This window comes from Pseudopipra pipra, chromosome 3, assembly GCF_036250125.1.
Source record: "Pseudopipra pipra isolate bDixPip1 chromosome 3, bDixPip1.hap1, whole genome shotgun sequence".
In the NCBI taxonomy this organism is placed as follows: Eukaryota; Metazoa; Chordata; class Aves; order Passeriformes; family Pipridae; genus Pseudopipra; species Pseudopipra pipra.
Window position 1 is genome coordinate 29673888 of NC_087551.1, and position 22964 is coordinate 29696851.

At 39.0% G+C, this 22964-nt stretch overlaps 1 protein-coding gene across 3 annotated transcripts in view; it reads left to right on the plus strand.

Annotated features, from left to right (window-relative positions):
* Positions 1-9136, plus strand: part of LRFN2 (leucine rich repeat and fibronectin type III domain containing 2) — a 157549-nt gene extending 148413 nt beyond the window's left edge. For all 3 annotated transcript variants that reach the window (XM_064648450.1, XM_064648452.1, XM_064648451.1), the window contains one exon: positions 6362-9136. In XM_064648450.1, coding sequence (XP_064504520.1) covers positions 6362-7280 — 919 coding nt within the window. In that variant the 3' untranslated portion in view covers positions 7281-9136. The remainder of the gene's footprint in view (positions 1-6361) is intronic.
* Positions 9137-22964: the final 13828 nt, after the last annotated feature.

Genomic DNA, 22964 nt, shown 5'->3' on the forward strand with positions numbered 1-22964 from the left:
TGAATATCTGTCTACCATCTGGGCTCTTTCCACTGCCTTGATTCACTTCACTACCTTTACAATTGGCTTGGTTTTGCTGAAAGATCTTCACTCTTTTTTACGTGCTTTTTAGTCCAACTTTCTCCAGTATGTCCCCACTGATACTTTCCCTTTCCCCTTTCTCTACCATCCTACTTTAATCCACTGAGATTGAAGATGGGCACTCTACCTGAAATGTAGGACTCTATCAGACCCTTCTACAACAGTTTAATGGAAGATTAGCTGGAATAATTGTTTGTTTGTTTGTTTTTCAGAAATATCTGTGAAACTGGAATGAAGGAAAAAAACCCAAATATTTTATAATGGGGAAAAATTACTGATGAATTAAAAAAAACATTTTCGGCATGAGATTTTCTCAGAAAAAAAAAAGAAAATGGTTCAGATTTCAGTGTTTCACTTTTGTGGATCAATTTCTAGCTCTGAGAGTAGTCTAGGCAATACTTTGGCACCTGAGTGAATTCAACTTTGTGTAAGAAGAAATCTAGGAGTGTGCTGTGAGGCAGATATTTAACATCACGGCATTGCTACACAGGAAAATTAGTGTGCTAACTAAGTGGAATATGATTTTATAGAACACTATTTCACCCTGGCACCCCTTTCCCCCTTCCTTTCTCCCTCCTCATTACAAACTATATTGCATACTGACAATGCTTAGCACTACTGTTTACCAGTTGCTTCATAATTAGTGTATAGTCTATAGCTGAACTGGTAAATTAATGAGGGCCCAGAAACATTCCCAAGCCTCAGAACCTCATCATCTATACTGCTGTCTTGGTACATTTTCTTGCATACTTTTTCTACCATGATTCAGGTGTTAACATTCCAACCACGATATACAGCTTTGATATACAGCTTTCTAAAATCAGAATTTATCAGCAGAGAATGGACCATTCCCTGGGAGGTGTCTGTCATGGGACATGGCATGTAGTCACAGAATCTTATAGGAAGAGTTTGAGTTGAGCGGCTAGAAAATTCACACTTAAAGAATTAAGCTTTTTTACTTCTTTTTTTTCCCCTCAGATACAGTATTTAATAAATTAGCATGACTCCATTTTGAACACCTAGAATTCATTTCAAAAGGAGAAATTGTATACAAGTAGTATATAGACCCATATAATATAAAAAAAAATTGTGCATATGTAACATACAGCCCTGGATAATACAAAGAAAAAAATAAAAATCTAGCAGGTCAGTATAAAACTGAGTCTTGGAAGTTGCAAGTGTTTTCCCAAAGGAATTGTCTTGACAGGTCCCTGCAAGTTCTGTGATTAAAGCAGTTTCAGGCCTCAAGTGGATGGTATCACATCCCTCTTTTGATGGAGAAAAGGAACAGAATTGCCTAGCCAATTAGCCTAATCTGGATTTTGTCTAATTTTTCAGTTTTGCATAACCACAGTATTAACCAACAGCTCACTGCTGCTAAACCCCCGTGCTACACAGAAGAAAAGAACTCGTTTGTATATTACAGTGCAATCGCCGTATCTACTAATTTCCTTCAATACACTACAGGCCTCTTTTGAAAGGAGATTGCTGGCATTATCCCTATTTTATAAATGAGGAGACTTACAGTACAGCAAAATGAATTCTCAGGAACTGAGAGTTACTGATAAAGTGGAGCCTGATATCAGTGTAACTGATAAAATAAAGAATAAAACTCAGTTATCTTAAATTCTCAGCACAGTTCACTCGCTGCAAGCTTCAGTGCTCACTTGCATCTGGGATTATGAGTGAAGTCTGCAGCAAACCTTTTCCCCCTGTATTTCTAGGTAATTTATTTTCCAATTTTCTTAATATCACCACACACTGAAGTGAATAATTAGAAAATTGCTTGATTTCTGTATGTTGTGTCCACAAGGACATAACAAGGATGTTTTAGTGGTGATGGTGGTACAAAATAAGGTTGATTTCAAAAAAGAGTTCTAGCACTATCTTTCCGTTTTTTGAAAAGGGTCTCATTTGGGCACTTTCACAAAATGAGACATAAATCTTCATGGATTGAACAGAATGTATTGTTTGAAAAAGCCCTGCAAACTTTCATCTCAACTTCATAGCTCTTCATGGCTCTTCTTCACGGCTCTTCATCACACTCTCCTGGGAGCATCTGTCTATTGCTGTTCTATTTCAGATGGTTATGCTATGCCCATCCTGGCCATAGGTCTCCTTCTCTTCCAATAAGTGATGCTATTGTACCAAAGGGTGAGAGAGGAAAACTCTTGTTGTCAATTAAGAAGGTCAGTTGTAAGATCTCTATGCTCATTTCATTCCTTAGAGGCAAGGTTTTCCAGAGAGGTCAGAACTGTGTTCTTATATGAATAATTTTTCCTTGGGGTATTTTGACCTTCAGATAGGATTCAAGAACTAGATTAAGAATCAGATTAAAAAATCCTCGCACCAGTGTGGAGATTTGCCTGCTCCTCCTACTCCAAGGAGAATAAATCAGAGGAGAAAGACAGAAATTACTGTGTCTTATGTGTCTGGACAGTGATATTTCCATAAGATTTTCAAATTTTACATTTACATTTTCACTGTTGACATATTTCTGTATTTGTTTTCCCAGCCCCCAGATTCCTTAAACTGTATGCATTAAAACCTGTCATAACCTATATGCAAGTCTTTTGCTAGTTGATCTTCTCTTGCAGTTAGTCAACTGTTTGTTTTGTTTTTTTTTTTTCCCTAAAGAAAGTCTAGTACCAGATTTAGATCTCTATTCCTCTTTTGTGATAAGAAGCATCTAGGCAAGATCACACTGCCCTGAAGAGCAAGTGGACAGTATCAGGCTTATTGCTTCAAGATACTGCAACTTTTAAGTATGTTTACTATCTGTGAACATCAGAATCTTCAGAGTTCCTAAAGCTAACAACTTTCAAAAGCTCTTTTTGATCTCCCATGAACCACATCCTTGCTATCTGAAAACAGCTTTCTGTATTTAGCTGGACTGAACAAAGCCTTGCAAGATCTCTGCCTAGATCCAGTTTTAATGGCCCCTTTTAGTTTTATGGCAGCTCCTAGCTACTGAGTCCCTGTGGCAGGGTAGGGTGGTGCATGATTAATGGCACTACATGTACTAAACAGCCATGAAGAGACACACCCTGTTAGGCTACAAAGTAAAGATTGAAGTGGCACCTTGCAAATACCTGTGTTGGGGACAATCAAAGAAAGAGTCATCAATATCCCAGAACGAAAAAGAGTCTGCATTGATTTTAGGTGTGGGGAATGTTAAGAGATGTCATCCATCACAGCTCACTGGCAGTATGTTTGAGGAGGGTAGATGAAAGCACAGAGGAATGCCAAGATACTCTTAAAATTTGGCAAGTTCATGAAAACAAGATTGTCTTCTCTGTAAGATAGAAAACTAAGTCAAAAAGTAATTACTTAACTCCTAGTACTCTTGAAATTGTTGCTTATTCCTATGTTCAGCTGTTCTTTAACAGCTACATTAACTTAAATATTTTACAAGAACATTTAAAATTTGCTTACGGAAACATCCAAAATTCTTTATTTTGAATGTATATGGAGAGTTGATTGCTTTTTCTTTAATTGAGATTGCAACTGTGATTTTTATAAAGCTATTATTAGTCCAAATATTACCACAGCTGTAGCTGCCAGCATTGATTGAATTTAGAAATTATTCAGTTTCTTTTAAAGGCTAAGACAAACTTTTATAGAAGTTTCAACACAGTTAACCTAGCCAAGCTTTAGAACTAGTTATGGCCTCACCGCTGTACATTTAAAAATGGTTTGGCTTTACATTTTTTGCCACTATCACTACCTGCCAGTCCTTGAAATATTTCAGGCAGTTACTTTCCTTGGAAGCTGGTGTGTAATTGTGTTTGAAAAAAAGCAAGTTGTAAATGATTTAGGCTATCAGTGTTCACTCTGTATGAATCGGGCATTAGTGGGTGAGGCTGAAAGACTGTATTTCTATTTTTGTATGTTTGTTTTTTAAACAGGAGAAATACATACTCACCTGTGGCCAGACTGAAGGGTTAAGTAAAGGATGTGAATGCATAAATGCAAAGATGATCGTACATGTGCAACGTTATATAGTATGTAAACTCAGTTGTTTGCTGTTTGCTTGGAGAGAATGGTCTCTTGTCTCTCCACATTTAATCATTGCAAAGCAAAAGGAACCACTCTAACAGATAGTGTTATAGTTCTCTTTTTCCAAGAGTTATGACCCAAGTCCAAGACCAAGTTTATAGGGCTGACTACTCCTTCTGCTAACAGTGCTACTTGTTTGTAATGAGGTTTCGCAATGAAATAATTTCTGAACGACTTAACACACTGCAGATTTTTTTAAGCATGTAGCTGAGATTGATGGTGAAAAATGGAGTATAGCACTACACAAGAACATAGGAAGCAATTAGTGAAACTGTTCAAGAGTTTAAAATTAGATGTTTGAAGAACAATAGTATTCTGTTATTCCATATATCATCCTTGGTGCGTGCACATGCAACTCCTTGAACAATTCAACAGAGTGCAGTCTGCTGTGGGCAGTGGTGTTTTGTTCACAGAGCCACAGGGAGGAAAGAACAATTAGAAATAACTTGAGATCACATATTTCAGCTTTTGGAAAACATTTTAGCAGCAGTATCTGGAGTTTTTCATGAGGGCTGCTTTATGACCTCTGGACTCATTCTGAATAACTCATATCTGTGTCAAACAGCTCCATTAGGATGATAAATGTGTCTAGAATCTCAAAATACAACATTGAGTAAATCTGCCAGATGATGTTTCTCAACGTTATTTCTCAAGTGTCTCTCACAAATATTTCTCTTCCTTACAGTTTTTTTTGTGTGTGTGTGTTTTTTTTAAAAAGGAGCCACATCCTCACCTGTGGCCAGACTGAAGGGTTGTGTAAGTGGCGTGAATGCATAAATGCAAAGATGATCAGAGGCTCATCTTTGCAGTGCCTTGACGTTGCTGCTTCTCAGTGCAGATCTCTTCCCTCCCACTGTACAGAAGGTCCTCTGCAGAGCTGCAGTTTGTGCTAGCTGTGGTGATGATTTGAGACTAAGGAAGCCTGGCACTCCGACAAGGAATATGCCTTGTTCCTCTGCGTGGGCCTTACCGTCCCAAATACAGTCACATCAGCTCACTGTGTGTTGTAAGTGCCTGTAGGGCTCCCTTGTTGCCGGTGCAAAAGACCTGCAGATCTATGTCATAATGGGCTGTTTTTAATTTCAGCTTTTTTCTCTCACCCAAGCCTGTAATGTAATGTAACAGTAATGAGAAACATGCATGGGGTATCTCTTTGGTTTTATTCTTGGCTAACCACCAGGCACCAAATCTTGGATTCTCCACTGTGTTCCACTAATGTGCTGCAATTTTCATCAGTTTGAAGTGGAGGTAAACCATATTCATTCCCATCTGCTAATTTTGAATGCTAGTGATGCTCTAATACTGCATGAGTTCAAATGACTGCTTAAGTTTTGTGGCAACAAAGAATAATGTCCATAAATGTCCCAACTTGGAGCACAGCTTAGACCTAGCTATTTGGTTTTTGGAAGCAGGCCTAGCTATTTGGTTTTTGGAAATGGATTCCTACTTGAATAGAATTCTTTATTTTAAAGAAACCTTCTTCTTTCCATCTCTGTCTCTTCCTGCCTCTCCTCACACTTCCACAGCCCATATTGCCAATGCCAATATTTCTTTTTCACTCACAGAGGGGAAGGTGGTTGCTGGGAGAAATTTCTGGCAAAGATGATGATAGCTGCATTTTTAGGAGATATTTTCCACAGTGGAGAGTAGGAGGATTGGGAAAGTAGGTGGGAGAGTGGAGAAAGAGAGAGAAGTGGTTGCCTGCCTTGCCTTCTCAGTCAATGAGAAAACTAAATGTCTTCACAAGGTAAGTAACCCGCTGATGTTAGACAGTAAATGTTCAGGCACCCGTGAAGCAATGTGACAACTGCCAGGTTGAAACTCAGCAAGTACAAGGGTCACTTGCACACTCAGAAAGAACTGCTCTTTGTAAGCACATATTTTTATTCTGAGTTATCTCTTCAGGTTTGAATATATTTCAGAATAGGACAGATGCAAGTGAGGAGAGAGAAAAAAACCAAAACAGACTAGTTTGGTCTGATTTTTCTTACTCCCTTTATTGCACATTGGAGAGCTGGCCCTCAAAACTTGCGTGTTACTGAATGCTGGGATGTTGAACCCACAGGAGCTGGGAAGCTTGAATGCTTGTTTGAATTTTATGGCTCTGACTTCTCTTTGCCAGTACCCAGAACAGTAAACACAACATCGTTCTTATATCTGTTCTCTCTTTCACCTTTGTGTCAAGAGTAACCAATTCTTTTTTCTTTCTTTTTTTTTTAAGGATGATACCAGCTACAAACAAGGCCTTTGTTGTAACCAACCTTGTTTCTGGAACAGGCTATGACCTCTGTGTCCTGGCAATGTGGGATGACACAGCCACGACCCTTACTGCCACCAATATTGTGGGATGCGCCCAATTCTTCACCAAAGAAGACTACCCTCAGTGCCAGTCAATGCACAGTCAGTTCCTGGGTGGGACCATGATTCTGATCATTGGAGGCATCATTGTGGCAACTCTGTTGGTGTTCATTGTAATACTCATGGTCCGCTATAAGGTCTGCAACAATTCTCAAGGGAAGATGTCTAATGTCAGCAATGTCTACTCACAGACAAATGGAGCACAACCAGTTCAGAATGGAGTCCTGCCCCAAGTCAATCCCAAAGTGGTGGTGAGGAATGAACTTATGGAGTTTAACTGTCAGTCCGCAAGGAGTAGCATCTCCTCTTCCTCCAGCTCTGCAAATAGTCGTGACTGCGACAACTATAGCCTCCAAAGTGAACAGGGCACATTGTCCAGTAAATGGAGGCCTCCTTCCAGGTCAAAACACAATATTGACCGGCTAATGGGAGCTTTTGCCTCCCTGGAACTGAAATGTCAGAAAAAGGAGGAAATGACAGACTCCAGAACTTCCACGGTGGCCCGCCACTCGGACAAAGAGCCACTGCTGGGCCAGACGGAGTCAAAATTACGCAGCTTCCTCATGTTGCCTCTAGAGGGCAAAACCAAACGTAGCCATTCTTTTGACATGGGGGACTTTGCTACATCTCAGTGTTGCACCTACCCAAAAAAGATAACAAACATTTGGACAAAGAGGAGCCTCTCAGTCAACGGCATGCTTTTGCAGTATGATGACAATGACCTAACAGGGGCAAAAGGGACTTTTGGGAGCTCAGAGTGGGTAATGGAAAGCACGGTGTAAATATCAGTGTCTCCCCCCTCCTCTTCTCCCTTCATAGGTTATAAAGCATGGTTTGCTTCAGGGCCATGCAATTGGAAAGAGAGGGGAGGAAATGTTTTCAATTGTACTGGCCAAAAAGATAGACAAGCAAGTAAGTAACAGGGATACTAAAAGAGCAAGAAGGTCATGAAATGTGAATAGGCACGTATGGCACCATTCCTGTCTGGCCCCAACTAAACCATGCGTGAATGTTTCAAGGAATTTGCTAGTTGTATTTAGCATTACTTTCCAAAAGTTACTTAGACTGTTGGTGAACCATCACACAAGATTAAACAAGGAGGATGAAAAGGGGTTTAACAGGAGAAATTTAATTTTACAGGGTTTCTTTTCTTTTTTCTTTTTTTTTTTTTTTTAAAGGGCACCTCTTTCTTTTCATTCAAACACAGAAATACACTTCTGTGGATATGACTGGTGCTAGGATATATCTGGTTGTTATTGCAAATGATTTTCTCAAAAGTGCAGGCATGGCACCCACAGAGACAGATAAGAGCAAATTGTTCAGCATAATCTCATGGTGTTAACTGTGACATCTGGGCAAACAATATTTGTTGTTTAGTCGGCTTTTGGTTGGGATTTATTTACTTCTGTTCTGTTTTGATTTTTTATGGTTTGAGTTGCTTTTTCCCCACAACAGAAAGTATGTTTCCATGCATTTTTTGGTTTTGTTTTTAGTCTCATCAAATCCCCCAGATTAAAAGGAGGTATGTACAAAGGTCAAATTTCTGATGTACTGTATAATCCACCCCCAATACCATCCCTTTCTGTCCTAGAAAAAATTAAATCTAGGGACAAATAAATTATAAAAAAAGAAATCATCCTCTTCCTTCTATCTTCATAGTCTCTGCTTATCAACGCTCAAGGCAGATTGCAGCAGCTATTGGTATCTGTACGGGTGTTGCTATCAAAGATGGGAAAAATAGTTATCAAGATTTCCTACTAAAGGATAAAGCAAGGGAAAACAAAAGTAGCTCTATATTATGAATATTAATGGCTTCTAGTGAAGGTCACACTGCCACTCTAACTGCCAAAGAAAACACTGACCCTATTGTGACAAAAGCTCCTTGTCCGTACAATCACCGTGACACAGCTTGACTGTACCAGTAGCGCCACAAGAAAATTAACTTTTTGTGTATTTCAGGGGATTGGGTATGTTCCAAGTTAGCCACAGCAACTGAGTTCAATTTGGGTATCTCAGAGCAGAGGGTCTCCCATGTGACCCCTGCATTACATACAGCCCTTCCCCAGTCCCTGGTGTACTCCTGCTTCCCTGTCTCATCCTCAGGAAGATACTTGCTAACTAATAACAGGAGCTGTTTAGGACTTGCAAACTGATTCTCAGATTAGTTTTTGGTAAGTGTTGCTGTGGCTGTAGAAATACACATGGCCAATCCAGCTGAACTGATTGTCCTTAACAATTTTACTGTGATTTCTAGCATTCTGGTGGCTACTGCAACTGTCCTATCATTTGTTTATTAATTCATTGGCTCTCAATGATCAGCTGTCGGGAACCATTCTGAAATTGCACATTGTAACTATTATTTACATCGATTTTGTAAAAGATATGAAGAAAGGGTGCAAGGTACAGAGAAAATAACACATGAAAAAAACTTTATGTATATTTTTTTTAAAGGTTCAGAGATATATTGTGACATGGCTGTGTACTTGATCTTGTATTCGTCATGTTTCCTACTTGGAGTTTTAAATAATGACATCCCTGTGATCAGAATATTTTTTCCTTTCGTTTCTTTTTTTTTTTTTTGCTACAAAATGTACAGTAAAAAACATACCTGGGGAAAAAAGTACCTGCTTTTCATTTATTTGTTGTTCTGTGCTCTGCTTTGAAACCTAAGTAAGGAGAAGTAATTGTTTTTTAAATTATCTTGAAAATTTATATGTTTGCTTTCTCTTTTTCACAAACTGTCTTTGACTTCAGGACTTTAAGTATAAAATAGGAATCAAGAAATTTATACCTTTTGGGAATGAATGAGAAAAGATCTCATAAGGAGCATTTTACTTCTTTTTCTGTTGTTACATTTATACAGAGCTATATTACTGATGTATTTTAAACCCTGTTCCAAAATCTGCAGAGATAAGAGGTAGCCTTTTTTGACTTAGGTCCTGGCTTTCTGCAGGTTTTTGCCCAGATTATTGCTCATCCATACATTAATAGATTCAAAAGATATCCAGTCAAACTTTGTTTCAAACATTTTTCAAACTGTCTGGTTTTCTCATGCTTTCCATGATGAATGACACCTCTAGTGCCAGAATCTACATAATCCAACTGTCCAGATGGCACCTTCATATTAACCATTAATAACATACACGTTTATGTTGCACTAAAAACTCTTACAGACGTTCATGTTATTAGTTATTTTCTTTTCCTTGTTCTACTGCGGTATGGTTGGCCCTTTTGTTATGTTGCTGCTTCACTCTGAACATGACATCTAGGTTGTTTTTAATTTAGCCATTAAGTTCATCTTCAATATTACTAGCATATGAAACTGCGAATTTTCATATTACTAGCATATGAAACTGCGAATTTTCAAAGTATATCCTATACTGCTTTCTTTCTCAGAGAGGAATATTTCTTTTTCACTTTCTCATACAAGATTAAAGGAATTAAGCCAACAGATGCAGTTTTAAAACAAGGGATAGTTGCCAAAAAAACAAGGTAATAAATTCCACATTCTAATAGCTGCATTTATTACTGTTAATCACAATTGTAATTCACTTGTCTTTCATGAATGAGGCTCAATTCACATTTAGCTGATTTGCAAATATGGAGCAAAATGAAACAGGCACCCAGCAATTACCTTTACTGCTCACACCATTTGGGAACAACAGGACTCAGGGACCTATAGGTGAAGGAGGGAGCCCCAGACAAGTCAGCAAGTGGCCAGCCCTGTCTGATTATTCTTCTGTAGTGCTGGTGCATGGTAGGGATTCTTTCTTGTTTCACTTCTAAGCGAACTGCACATCAGTGGCTGGTGAAATGATATATAGATACCCACTTATCTGGATGTAATAAATATTTTCACACATCATTGAGAAGCTGAGCTGGCTCCAATGGCCTAGTCCTCTTATCTCAGAAACCTACACCAAGAGATTTATACAGTGTCTCACAGGTTAATATGTGAGATGTGTGGCTGCACCAACTGTGCTTTAAGAGCAAGCGTCAGGTAGAGCTGATAGTAAGGAAAACAACAGAGATCAACAAGAGGCTTCTGAAAAGAGAAGTGTGGGAAATTAAAGGTATTAGAGAATTTAAAGTAAAACACATGGGAGTAATTAAAGACATTTGCATATGCATATGTAACCCCTGTAAGTTAGTTTTTTGACCTGTTTCCTAATTGTGAAACTAGCTTTTTTCCTAAAAATATATGCCACTGACTTGAAAGAACATGATATTATACCACTGTGAAATTCTGCACACAGTTCTGATAAAAAACTCAACCCAAATTCCCAAAATATCATCCCAGGGAATATTAAACAAGATGATGAAATGGAAATTTCTGAAAGTAGTGATTATAGGAATTTCATTTGATGTCTACTAGGAACCAAATGGTTTATGAAATTAAAATAAAGGGGGGGAGGGGTGTATTTATGAGTAGGAAAGCAGCCCATACTATTTCCTTACATTTATATCCAAAAAGATTTCATGAATAGAAATTATGTCCTGTGCAGGGCTAAGGGTTGGACTCTATAATCCTTATGGTTCCCCTCCAACTCAGCATATTCTGTGATTTCAGGTTTCAAATGTCCTCTCTGAGTTTGGCAGCTCTAAAGAATAGCAAACTTTCATAGAGGAAGGTAACCCCCTCTATATGTCTTCAAACTACACCCTTGTACTTGGTTACAATTTGGATTAATACACTTGTAAAGCAATGCATAACAAAGGAGAGAGAGGTACCTGTGCCCTGCATGATGCAAGATGAAAAAGGTGGTATATTTTCCTTTGCTAAACCTGTTTATATCTGAGACCATGGAGTTGATCTGCTCTGGAAACAGAAGAAAATAATATTCCAGAAGACTCTGCTTGTTTCATTCCTCACTCTTCATCCAGCAAAGGGTTGCAAAGACAAATAACCAAAAAGAGGCCTTAGAGATTTCTGAGTGAGTACAATAAATGCAGCAACAATTTAAGCACTTTCTAACCTGGAGGGCAACGAATAATTCCACCTGATAACCAAGAAAATATTTTAGTCTTTGAACAGCTTGAATGTCACATCTGTTTGCAATACTTTTCACCCATTAACCCCTGGGTAACCCACAGTACACCATATGGTGCACGCAGCACATCTTTCTACCTCTTGCAGCCTATTTCTCTGGAACCTTTTCCAAGTAACTCTCTGTGTTCAGTGTTTGTAATTTAATACTTGAGCAATTCTGGATGTGTAATAATATTCTGCATGTGGAATTATCAAGGGACATTATTAACATCTTGCATGTTTCACCTTTAAATTTCCCTGAACATGAGGAATGGATCCCTCCGAAAACATTAGATTTGGGTTTAGGCTGTAGGCCAGATAAAAACCAAATCAAAGAGTACCTGGAAAACCTTGCTTTCTATATAGAAATTTTATGTTCTACAGTATGTTTTCCTTGCTCTAATTAATTACTCCTTAATCCCCAAAGGTACAGCATTCCTTAGCAGCTGTCAAAAGGCCCTACTATACAAAACAGTGCCAGATGCTTATTCCCGATATTACACTCTCAACAGATGGCAAATGTCAGAGATATAAATATATACCCAGATACAGATATATCAGCAAGTGCATGCATTTTTATTCATGCATATATGTTCACATGCACACATGTACATATTGTGCTCTTTATCTGTATGGTTTATGGTGTACAGATTTCCTAGTTTTGTAACAAAGGAACATTTACATTTTTTATGAAGGGAGGGAGAACAGAAATTTCCTCTTTATAAGAAGTAGGTTAGTTGATAATCTTCATCTCATCCCAGGTGGGAGAGATCAGTGCTTCAAATGAACTTAATTGGAGGTGAAAGAATTCATTCACTTCCTATGACCACAGGGAAGGCTCAACTCCTACGTTAGGGCATTTATCCAGCTGATGCTCCCATCACATGCTGTAGATAAGTCTCCTGTCAATGAGGACTCGTGTTTTGCAGGGATACAAGCAGCCATAGGGAGCTGTTCTGCATTCACTGCCCCCTGTTTGTGATCTTAAATGTGCTGACAATGTTGTGCATTAATTGGTTAGTTAGATTGTTATACTCAGTCATATGTGGAGCCCGGACACAAGGCTAGAGACACTGGTGGGAAAGAGAAACATTGAAAATCAATGGCCTGTATTAGGAGAAAATAAATCCTTACTTAAAAAATCCATAGATCTTAGTTTGTAAATAGGAGAGGAAAATGCTCCATTAGTTACTTGTACAGTTACAGAGGTGGGCATCAACTTATGGTTAATGTTTGCTCATAATACTTCTCATGCAATGAGAAATTGAATCAATATCTTTCATGACACTTTTCAGATTTCTTGTGTGTGACTACTCTATTTTAAAAGTATTAAAACTCCTCTTCTCTGCAATGAACAATGGAGGAATATTTTAATACTGAGATGTTAAATACCGCCTGTACCGTTTCTGATTCGAAGATGGGTGTCTCAACAGGAAAAAGAAACTGCTGTTCCAGGGAAGTTGTTCCTCTTGGACAATGTTACTGGTGGACCAGCATGAATGTAGGATCCGAGAAGGCAAAAGCAAGGCTTTATGCCCTGAGACTTACTAAGACTACAACAAAAATCCAAAGAGTGGATGTGTTAATCTTCCTTCCTTTGAACATGACTCAGAGATGTGAAACTTAAAATAATGAGGCTCATAGTTCTGATGTGCCATATACAGAAAAATGGCTCTTGTTGGACAGATGTGATCCAAGTGTTGCTGCAGCAGAGAGTTGCATGCTGGTCATCAGTGGAACTGGTGTCATGCACAAAAGCTGGTGAAGCAGGATTCCCAGGAGAGGATCACCACACAGGTCACGGCACAGATGGGAGCCGTGATTCCTTGGTGATATAGGAACAGGTTAGAACTGGCTAGTCCAGTAAACTGTGCTTATCCTAGTATCCTGTGACAGTGTTCCATACTAGTTATTTCAGAGAAAACACCTTTAGGAAAACTTCAGAGAGCTCTGTCCCAAAGCCTGGTGGGCTGGAAGTCCTTATCCCATTCTCCATAAGGAAGCAAAGAGTTTCTTCCAAAATTCACCCCCCGACAATTAAAACAGAACATAGATCTAAAACTGTGACAAAAATAAAAAAATAAGCTCTGAATGACTCCTCTTGTTTTGGAGTTCCTGCCTCTGAGTCTGTCAAGCCTGACTTTAAAAAAACCCAGTCCTTGCCATATGAGACTGGGTTGCCTGAGGCACTTGGAAATGGACAGATGAGTATTTGCAGAGATGATGAGAGCATTTCTCATTTGCAAAAAGACCAGAGTGTGCCTCCTGTGTGCCTCACTGTAGCTAAACACAGACCAAAGTGCACAGCAACAGCAACCACATTAAAACCCATAACTACTTTAACAAACATGAAACTCTGTGCCATAATGCAACAAACAAACAAACAAAAAACCCACTACCTCAAATAGTGACTTTCTGACATGGTTTTGAGAAAAAAGGTATGATATTTGTTCATGTTTTCAGATATGCCTCTGGATATGATATAATACAAAATTTGTATAGAAAAATATTTCATGATCTAAGAGACCATTGCATGCTATGTGCAATGATATTTGGAAATAAGAAACACTCAATATAGCACCAATTTGATCCTAAGAAACTGATGTTCCAAAATTTAAGGTCAGTATAAATTGTTGTCTTTTGTTTTCCCCTTGTTTAACACAAGGCCATAAATGATGGTTTTCTACTGAACAAACCTCAGTGGGGTGGGATCATGGGCCTTTAAAGTTAAGTTGGGAGGCAGGTGCTAAGCTCAGTAGGTGCATAAAAATGCAAAAAGGCCTGGGGCCATTAGTACAAATGCTTTTAACAGCTGCCAGAGAGCCTCAGCTTGCTATATGGTTGTGATGCTACACAAACACATCCAAAATGACTACACAGATTCAAATGATTGAAATATAGCTGCACATAATACGCTGAATGTTGTCTAATGGTCAGCACTGGTTAGAAGTGATGAATACAGATGAGACCAATACAGTTTTGGCTGCACCTTCTGGGCTACAGGTATCTGCACCTGCTGAGTGCCCAAATCACTGTGTTACTGCCAGCCTTGGCCACCCAGAGTCTGAGGGGAAAACCCCCTGGGTTGGGTTTTTCTTCACAGAGACTACCAAGCACAATCTTGAATGAGGTTAAGGAACATTTCCCTCCTTGGGGAATTTGGGTTACAGATCTCTCCAAGACCTCAGTCCAGAAGGAGGACCCTGTTTCTGCCACCTAGATCAGCCTGTAACAGCTTGAGTTTGAGAGGGAAGGAACATATATCTCTAGACTGGCCTTCTGGAACCCATCCCCTCTATCTCTCCCACCTCCCCAGCCTCCCATGCAGTTTCATTCCTCCTCTGTTCCTTTTCTTTACTGATTTATCATTTGATTTCAGGCAAAAGAATATTTTATCTACCATACACGTCAGTCCAGCGAGTTCTTGGAAGCAATTGCATACCACAGGAGAATTGACATGGCTAATTTGCTTCCTGACCATACTCTTTTCTCAGTTACTCTGTTGCAACTTTGCTGCTGACTGCAGTGACTGATGATTACAATTACAGTTGTTTGAATTATTCAGTGTAACAAGACAACTAGATGAACTGAGATCCTTCATCACTTCATCACCTCACTGAGGACCTAAATTTCCCAAGAGGTATCTGTCATCACCTTCAATATTCTCTCAGTAGGTACAGGAACACAGTTCAATACTGGGGGCCTTGATACCTTTTCATTCCCTATTAGTAGTTTGGGGGTGGCTATTTCAGGGTGATTTCTTCAGAACAATCAAAAGCAAACATTAATTGACCATATATACACTGACCAAACAGACCCATTGGTTTGTCATTGTTCCAGCAGGATATGAAGCATAGCCCTTAGGAATATCAAACTGGTGACCCAGTTTTCAAACAGCTAAAAGGCATTACTCTGTCAGGTATGTTAGATTTGTTATTAATGTCACTATGTTTAAATTGTATCTGGCATTAATATGGATGATACCAGGTGAAGAGTTTCAGAATTAACCTCTAGGACAGGTGACCTGGATCTCATTTTAGTGAGGAGAGGATTTCTTACCCTTCAGGTGCCTTATCCTCTCCTGAATATTTCTGAGTATCTGCTCTATATGTTTAATAAGATGATTACTGTATATATTTATTTTATATATCTGCATAACTTCATTCCAATAAATATAGAATGCAGTGTGGCATGTTCTCATTATCCATACTACTTGTGGTATATATAGATGGGCCATACTGCTGTTCAAAATGAAATCCTGTGCATTAGACTATATATCTCCACAAATCAACCTAGAGTAAATATCCACTCTTATAAGAATTTATATCCCAAGCACAAACTTTAGTTGGAAAATTAGAGCTAAATATAAAATAATGACAGAAATATTTACATATGCTTTCTGCATAAAACATCAATGCCAAAATTCTGAACAGAGGTGGGTCTGAATTCTTCTGGTCCTAATCTCCCTTACAGACCCCAGTATAAGCTAACCAGTGCTAGAGACCTGCATAAATTATAGCAGTGCTACAAGTTTAAACTTTTGTCTCCTTTTCTGTCATCTCATACAGCAGGATTTGTTTGGCAGCCCTTCCCAAAAGAGCTGGGGGATAGTCTTTTCCCACAATTATAAGTCTCCCTTGGATGTTTTGTCCCGTAATTTTTTACTTGATACAAAGCAGTTGATGAGGGAATGATGTTCTCTGTACCACCTCTGCTGGTGAAAACCCAGTCAGAGTCAAAATGTGTGTTGTTTGCTCATCCCATGTTATCTTCAATTAATAAATATTTATGTCATTTATTTTTCATTGATATGACTGCATGGGGAATGGTCCTTCTACCACTGTCTGTATTAATGTACAGGCATGAGTATAGGCATTCTCCATTCGTTATGTGCTGTTCATCATGTCCTCTTCATTACTTGACCATAGAAGAATTTACCCTTGTCCAGCAAGGGACTAGAAGTAATAACATTCACCACAAATAGCTGTATAGGGAATGTAGCAGTTAAAATTAGCAATATAACCACAAATCCTAAAATAAAGTGTCCTTCTGCAAAAATATGTGAAAATGAGACTAATATTTGCTAGCATTAGGTATGATCAGAAACAATTCACAAATGAAAACACAACAGAAATAAGACAGATCAAATTCATTAGATTATTTATTTGGAAAATATAAGTCTAAGAGCTTTATGGTGAGTAAAAATGGAAATTATGATGTTTTCTGAGCTGTGCAGCATCTACTCCATATACAGTCAAAGTAAGAAAGTCAGCTGTGAGGCTGACATAGACTTATAGCATGCAGTTTGCAACCCAAGACTGTATAATTTCTGAAAGGTTTGTGAAACTCTTGAAGGAGGAATGTAATTGCCAGAACTGGGATTAACTAATAATAATTAATGAAATTTGTATCCTAATTTGAAAGGCATTTTCTTGAAGTCCCTGATGGAAGGGAAAAAGAAAGTAAGGTACTCAAATGAGTTTTGAAATAAATAAATTATTTTTATAAAGGCTGAGAGTGGATTTGCAATCCAGACCTAATACTCAGTTTGCTCCTAGTATCCAGATTATAGGGGATTATCACAGATCAAACCCCTTTAACAGAAAAGAGCCTTTTAAATCCACCTCAGCATTGCCCTTATTAGGAGTGAAGGAGAGAGGCTCCTTCCGCTGGGAGGAAAGAAGCCCTTAATTCATGGTGTGTCAGAAGAAAGGCGCTTGCTTCAGCACTGAGCCAGGTTAGTTATGGCCCTAATTTACACGTCCTGGTGGAAGAGACGACACCTTTAAGTAATAATGAACAAGTGTGCGTTGACAGAATAATAATCACGGATTGAAAAGGTTACAGCAGAGAAGGTGGTAAAGCGAAGTGCCTGCTTTAATTCCACTGGGTGCCATAATACCAGGACTCAGGAACTGCACTTACAATATAAAATAACATTAGTGTGGCAATTAGGACTTAATGGTTTGTGGAGAGAAGTCTGCAAGACTTTATAAAAACATCCAAATTAGTCTGTATTCAAGTTTTACTTCATTCTCACTTTTTTTTCTGGCTGTATTGCCCTCTCCCTCAGAGGCAGAGTTCTCTTAAAATATTGTGAAGAAATGCTAGAGGAATCAGGGCCACTTCTCCATTTGTATATGTGGGTATAATCTCAAGGACAATTCTGTCAATTTATTCAAACTGAAGAATCTGGCCTGGGGTGCCTCAATAAAATTGCTGACCTAGAAAAACTCATTTTCTCCAGTGAGCCAACAAAAAACAAATCACTAGATGTATATTGACATGGTGTCCTATTAAAAAAGTTTTGAGTTCTCTTAAGCTGCAGACAGCCTACAACACTTAGAGAAATATGACTCAAATGGGAGCTTTTAGAGTGAATTCAAACTCCATAAATTTCATTAGGACTCTTTGTTGTTCTCAGAAGGAAGAGGTCACCCAGATTTCTGGGAGCTAATTTGCATTTCTTACAGCTCTCTTTGATTCTTGTAGGTCCCTGCCCCCATAACATCAGGGTGTCAATGGCCTGGCAGTACTGAGCTTGGCAGAAAACCCTGGAGAACACGAGGAAATTTCTCCATATACGGGGGCTTGGTCTTTTTGCAGTCCTCTACATGACACAAGATTTTGAACTTCTACAAAAATATGTTTCTTCAATAGTCTTCATATATGATATCCATTCAGCACATCAAAGAGTCAGTGGCTGGCAGTGTATAAATCTCAGGCACCAAGGCAAAAGTAGACAGCGCCAGCATCTCCATTCCTGTCTGACCATTGCACAGTTCTGAAGCTGTCTAAAGACTGGATTTACACATGGTCCTCTGACCACTGGCAGCAACAGGAAGGGTCCAGCTGATTTCCTCAAACTTACAGTAAAAACTGACAGAAATAAATCATGTCCTTGCCTCTTCATTGATCTCTCTCCCCTTTTCTTTCACACACATACAAATTTTCTGTTTCAACTTACTTTTCTTCTTACCTCTAGGTAGATATGTTTATAAGACTATATATTCTCTGTCTGAAACTGAAAGCTCAGACACCACACTGGGCTGTATTGATCCACATACTGTCAGTGCAAGTATTCTATTATTTCCAAGGGAGATTTCAAACCACCCCTTTCCTTTTAGGATACCCTTTTTGTAGGTTTGGTGTGAAATAAAAAACATACGTGCAGAGTTTTGTTTTCCTTCTTTCACTAAGTCTACAAAAATATACAGAAAATTTGGAAATGCCAGGAAAAAAAGCCACAACTAAAAAATTCTTTACAGTGAGGGTGTTGAGGCACTGAAACAGGTTGCCCAGGGAAGCTGTGAATGCCTCATCCCTGGAAGTGTTCAAGGCCAGGTTGGATGGGTTCTGTACAACCTAGTCTCATGGAAAGTATGCCTGCTGTTTGCAGTGGGGTTGCAACAAGATGATCTTTAAGGTCCATTTCAACCTGAAAGATTCTTTGATTCTGTGAAATAGAACTGTGTTCATTCATATGTATATATATAAATACATATATACACGCATCTATATTATAATTCTGCCAGACTTCAGGGACAGACTGTTAAAGTATTTCCATGGAATTTTCATTTTTCTCACCAAAGTAAAATGACCCAGGTCACAGAAGGAGACAGTGTCCTCGGTTGAATGTGAACACACTGCCCTAACAGCTGTCGATCTCTAGTGCTGATCACACTAATCCTTCCCCACTAAATGTCAGGGACTGTATTCATCACACTTCATTCCCTCCCAGTGGATACCTCTTTTGAAATGAGACAAGAACTTTAGACGCTGCCCCTTTAGTTATGTTTTCCTTCTTCATTTCTATGATGACCGAGTGCCTAAAAAGTTTCAGGGATTAGGATGCATGATTTTGCTACAAGACCAGTGTGAATCAGATCAATACGAGACAGGAAAATGAGAATATGGCAAGATGGGGCAGGAGAAGTGAGCTTATTGAATCGTGGGTGCAGCAGGGGCACTTTGCATAGGTATCCTCACCTTCACATCTCACACATACAAGTTACCACATCATCAGATACCTGCAGTTGGTAGTGCTTCTGTTGGGCTTCTCACCTCAGCTCCCCCCAGTACATATTCAAGATGTTGATGGGAGGGAATGGGGAATTCCTCTATATTCAACTAAAATGGAATGACTTGAGAATCAGGGATGCCTTTTAGGACAGCTGCTCCCTAATAGCTCTTCTGCTAATCAGTACCTATCCAGGTTACACTCTTTTCAGCTTTAGGGAGTATTTTACAGAGGTATGAGCAAGAATGTGCTTGTGTGTCAGGCTTGGTTTACATGAGATTTTCCCATGATTTTCTGCCCTTCCACACTGTGGAGCAAAAGAGTGAAACTCAATAGCAATAAATGTATTGCATCAGTGTTGGATCTCTAATTTCATCCTCACCTGGTGCAATGGAGTTTGAATATTTAATTACTGAGATTATCCTTTTCTCAGATGCACCTTTTAGCATGGTATTCTGCTCTTCATTCTGTCTGCCATGTGGGAAATGTATACATACTCATACATATACATTGCCAATGTATTCTTTTAAGTGGATGCTTCTGAAGCAAGAGGGATTTATGTATTAAATACCAAAGAATTGTACTCCCAACTTTGATCTCCGAATCAAGGGAAACAGCAGATTTGCACAACACAATCACTTGCAAATTACCTCCCAGGGCATCAGTGGAGATTGAATCCTAGAGTAGAGAAAGGTGGATTTGCCAAGTCTCCGGGAATTTGAATATGTTTTCTTGTTAACACATTAGTCACAAAGTCCTTTTGCCATTGCTGGGTCAGCAGTTGAACACAGTGATGTTTCGGTTACCCAAAGGGAGGGGAATCTGGTAGAGAGGACAGAAGATGCAGTTAATTTTCCTGCTACAGTCTACAGCATCATAAGAGCAACTATCTCATGGAGAAAAGAGAACACATGTGATGACCCATGCTCAGCACTGCAGTATGGTAGTGACAGAGGATATACATTTACAGTTTGTATTTAATGCAGCATTTATGCAGAAATATCAAGATTTATTTGTCCAGAGTAGCACAAAACCCTTACTACCTAGAAAACTGTCCCCTGTCTTTTTGATTAATGACTATGTTATTGTGTCATATTTGTGGTCCCATAGTACTGAATCCAGTCTATTAAGACCTATCTGAAAAGCTGGACCTGGTGCATGAATCAAGAACAGTCACTCTTAATAGAGTGGACTCTCTAATCAAATCTTGTTAGTGTTTTTTTCAATTCTGCATTATGTTCACATTCTCATTAGAACAGAGAGAGCCTAAAAGGTATCTAGGCCACCTAACAACAAATAATAAGATTTAGAAAAGCATCTAGATTATTGAATCTGATTGCTTTTCAAATCTCCAATTCCAGGAGGTGACCCATAAAGTATTTATCTAACACTTAAGACATCTCATTGTCATGTGTATCTGTCTCCTGGTCTCATTTATCATATCCTCAATGCTACATGAATAGGAGACTTAAAACCCTGTCTTGCATTCTTAGTCTTTTACCACTGTTAGCATTCCTGTTCTATTGGAGCAAGGGATTTTTTTTCCCTCCAAGACAGAGATCATAAACACACTTAAATTTTTTTTTGATAGATGACCTTACATTGAACAATCCATGTCCAAAAACAGAAACTAGCCTGATTTCAGGTTCAAATTTCCTCTCTTTGAGCATGATCACCCCATAATCTTCAAGCACTGACAGATGACATGCAAAACCAAATGCAGAATCATGTGTAGAGAAGAAAAAAAAAAAAAAAAGGAAAAAGAGTGACTACTTTAATTACTGCAAACAGGCATTGACCTTGAAATTCTTAGTATATTTTAATTTTATGAGCCATTCACATACTGGATTGATGGGACCAGGATAACTACCTGTTCTGAATCCACAACATTATTAGGGCTGATTTCTAGCTGAAAATGTTGCTGTAAAAGGGTTATATGTTTCATTTAGATAAATAATGATAGGATCTTCAACTATTCTTGCTTGCATAAAAATTCTAAGGACTGTCACTCTGTATGCTTCAGGGCAAAAATGGACCCAATGTCAGTGATTTTTATCATGATGCTGCTATATTTGTTGTCTTACATAGAGGTCCTATACTTACATTATTCTGACAGATTGTCAGCTTCCATTAAAAAAATAAGTTTTTAGCCCTCCTGAACTTGACTAAATTTGAAAACCAGAAGGTAATTCAAGTACCAAATTTATTATTTTAGCACGATAATATCTTGTGATTGTGTTGGAATGAGCCTTGCTTACGACTCTTGAAAACTTAAGGCCATCTATCCAGTTTGTCAGACTGAGTCTGAAGGAAATCACACCCTTTCTCCCTTCAGAATAAAGCCCACTTCACATGCACCCCATTGTCTTTGTCATTTACAGCATCTGGCAGAGCTGACTGCCAGCTATGGGACACTGAAACTAGAGATTTCAAGAGACCCATTAGAGCAGTCAGTCCTTCTCAGGGCCTGCTAGGGAAACCCATCACCAGCTATTCCAACGGCGTGTTTAATCCAATCCTTCAGGAGGAAAATAACAAGTTAACCCATTGCTTCTCACTGTCAATTCAAGGTCACCTCTCAGATGAGCATCGCACGTTGCACCTGCAGCTCCTTGCCTCTCTGGGGGCTCCAGCCTCTGTGCATGCTAAGCCATTAACTGGATAGCAGTCCTCCTCCACATCCTCCAGGTCACGGGGTTTTAAGGTAGAAAATAAGGTTTAAGATTAACTAACCTCTTCCAGATGATTACAAATAATAAGATGAAGCAGGATTGTGAAAAGATGCTGTGGGCTCCTGCAAGCAGGGGACACAGCAGGGGAGTCTCCTGCCCCTGCTGGGGGATGAAGAGTGCCAGGTTGAGGGGGAGCAGGTGCTGACGCTGGTGCTGGCAAGGGGATGGTCAGGCTTGTACTGCAAGTGTCCACATGCACAGCTCTCTGAGCCATCTGCTCTGAATTAGACTGGATTAAAAACACAGCATAGGAAAATCCCTTCTTGCTGTTTGTGGGGCATAGATTTATCCCATGTGAAATATGGCTTAGAGGAAAGCACTGCCTCTCTCACCTGAAAGGAAGTGAACAATAGGAGCTTCTACAGCCATGTAAAATAAACACTTCCCCTAAATAAGAGATGGCACTTTGGCAGGCAGTCTTTGTTTTGATAGTCCCAGCACAAAGTAAAAAAAAAAAATGAGGACAAGTACCAAAAGCTCCATGCAAGATTTTCTCCAGGCAAGGAAAGACACAGGAGGACAAAGCAGTCAGTACAAATAGCAGTGGATTCATAATCATTTTACAGAGAGGGAGGGAACATAAGAGGAATGGACAAATCTGAGGCAATATGTCCTTAGGCATCATTCCCATCACATCTCTAAAGAAGACAAATATCCATTTAATTCCTGGCTTTCCTAGGTGGCT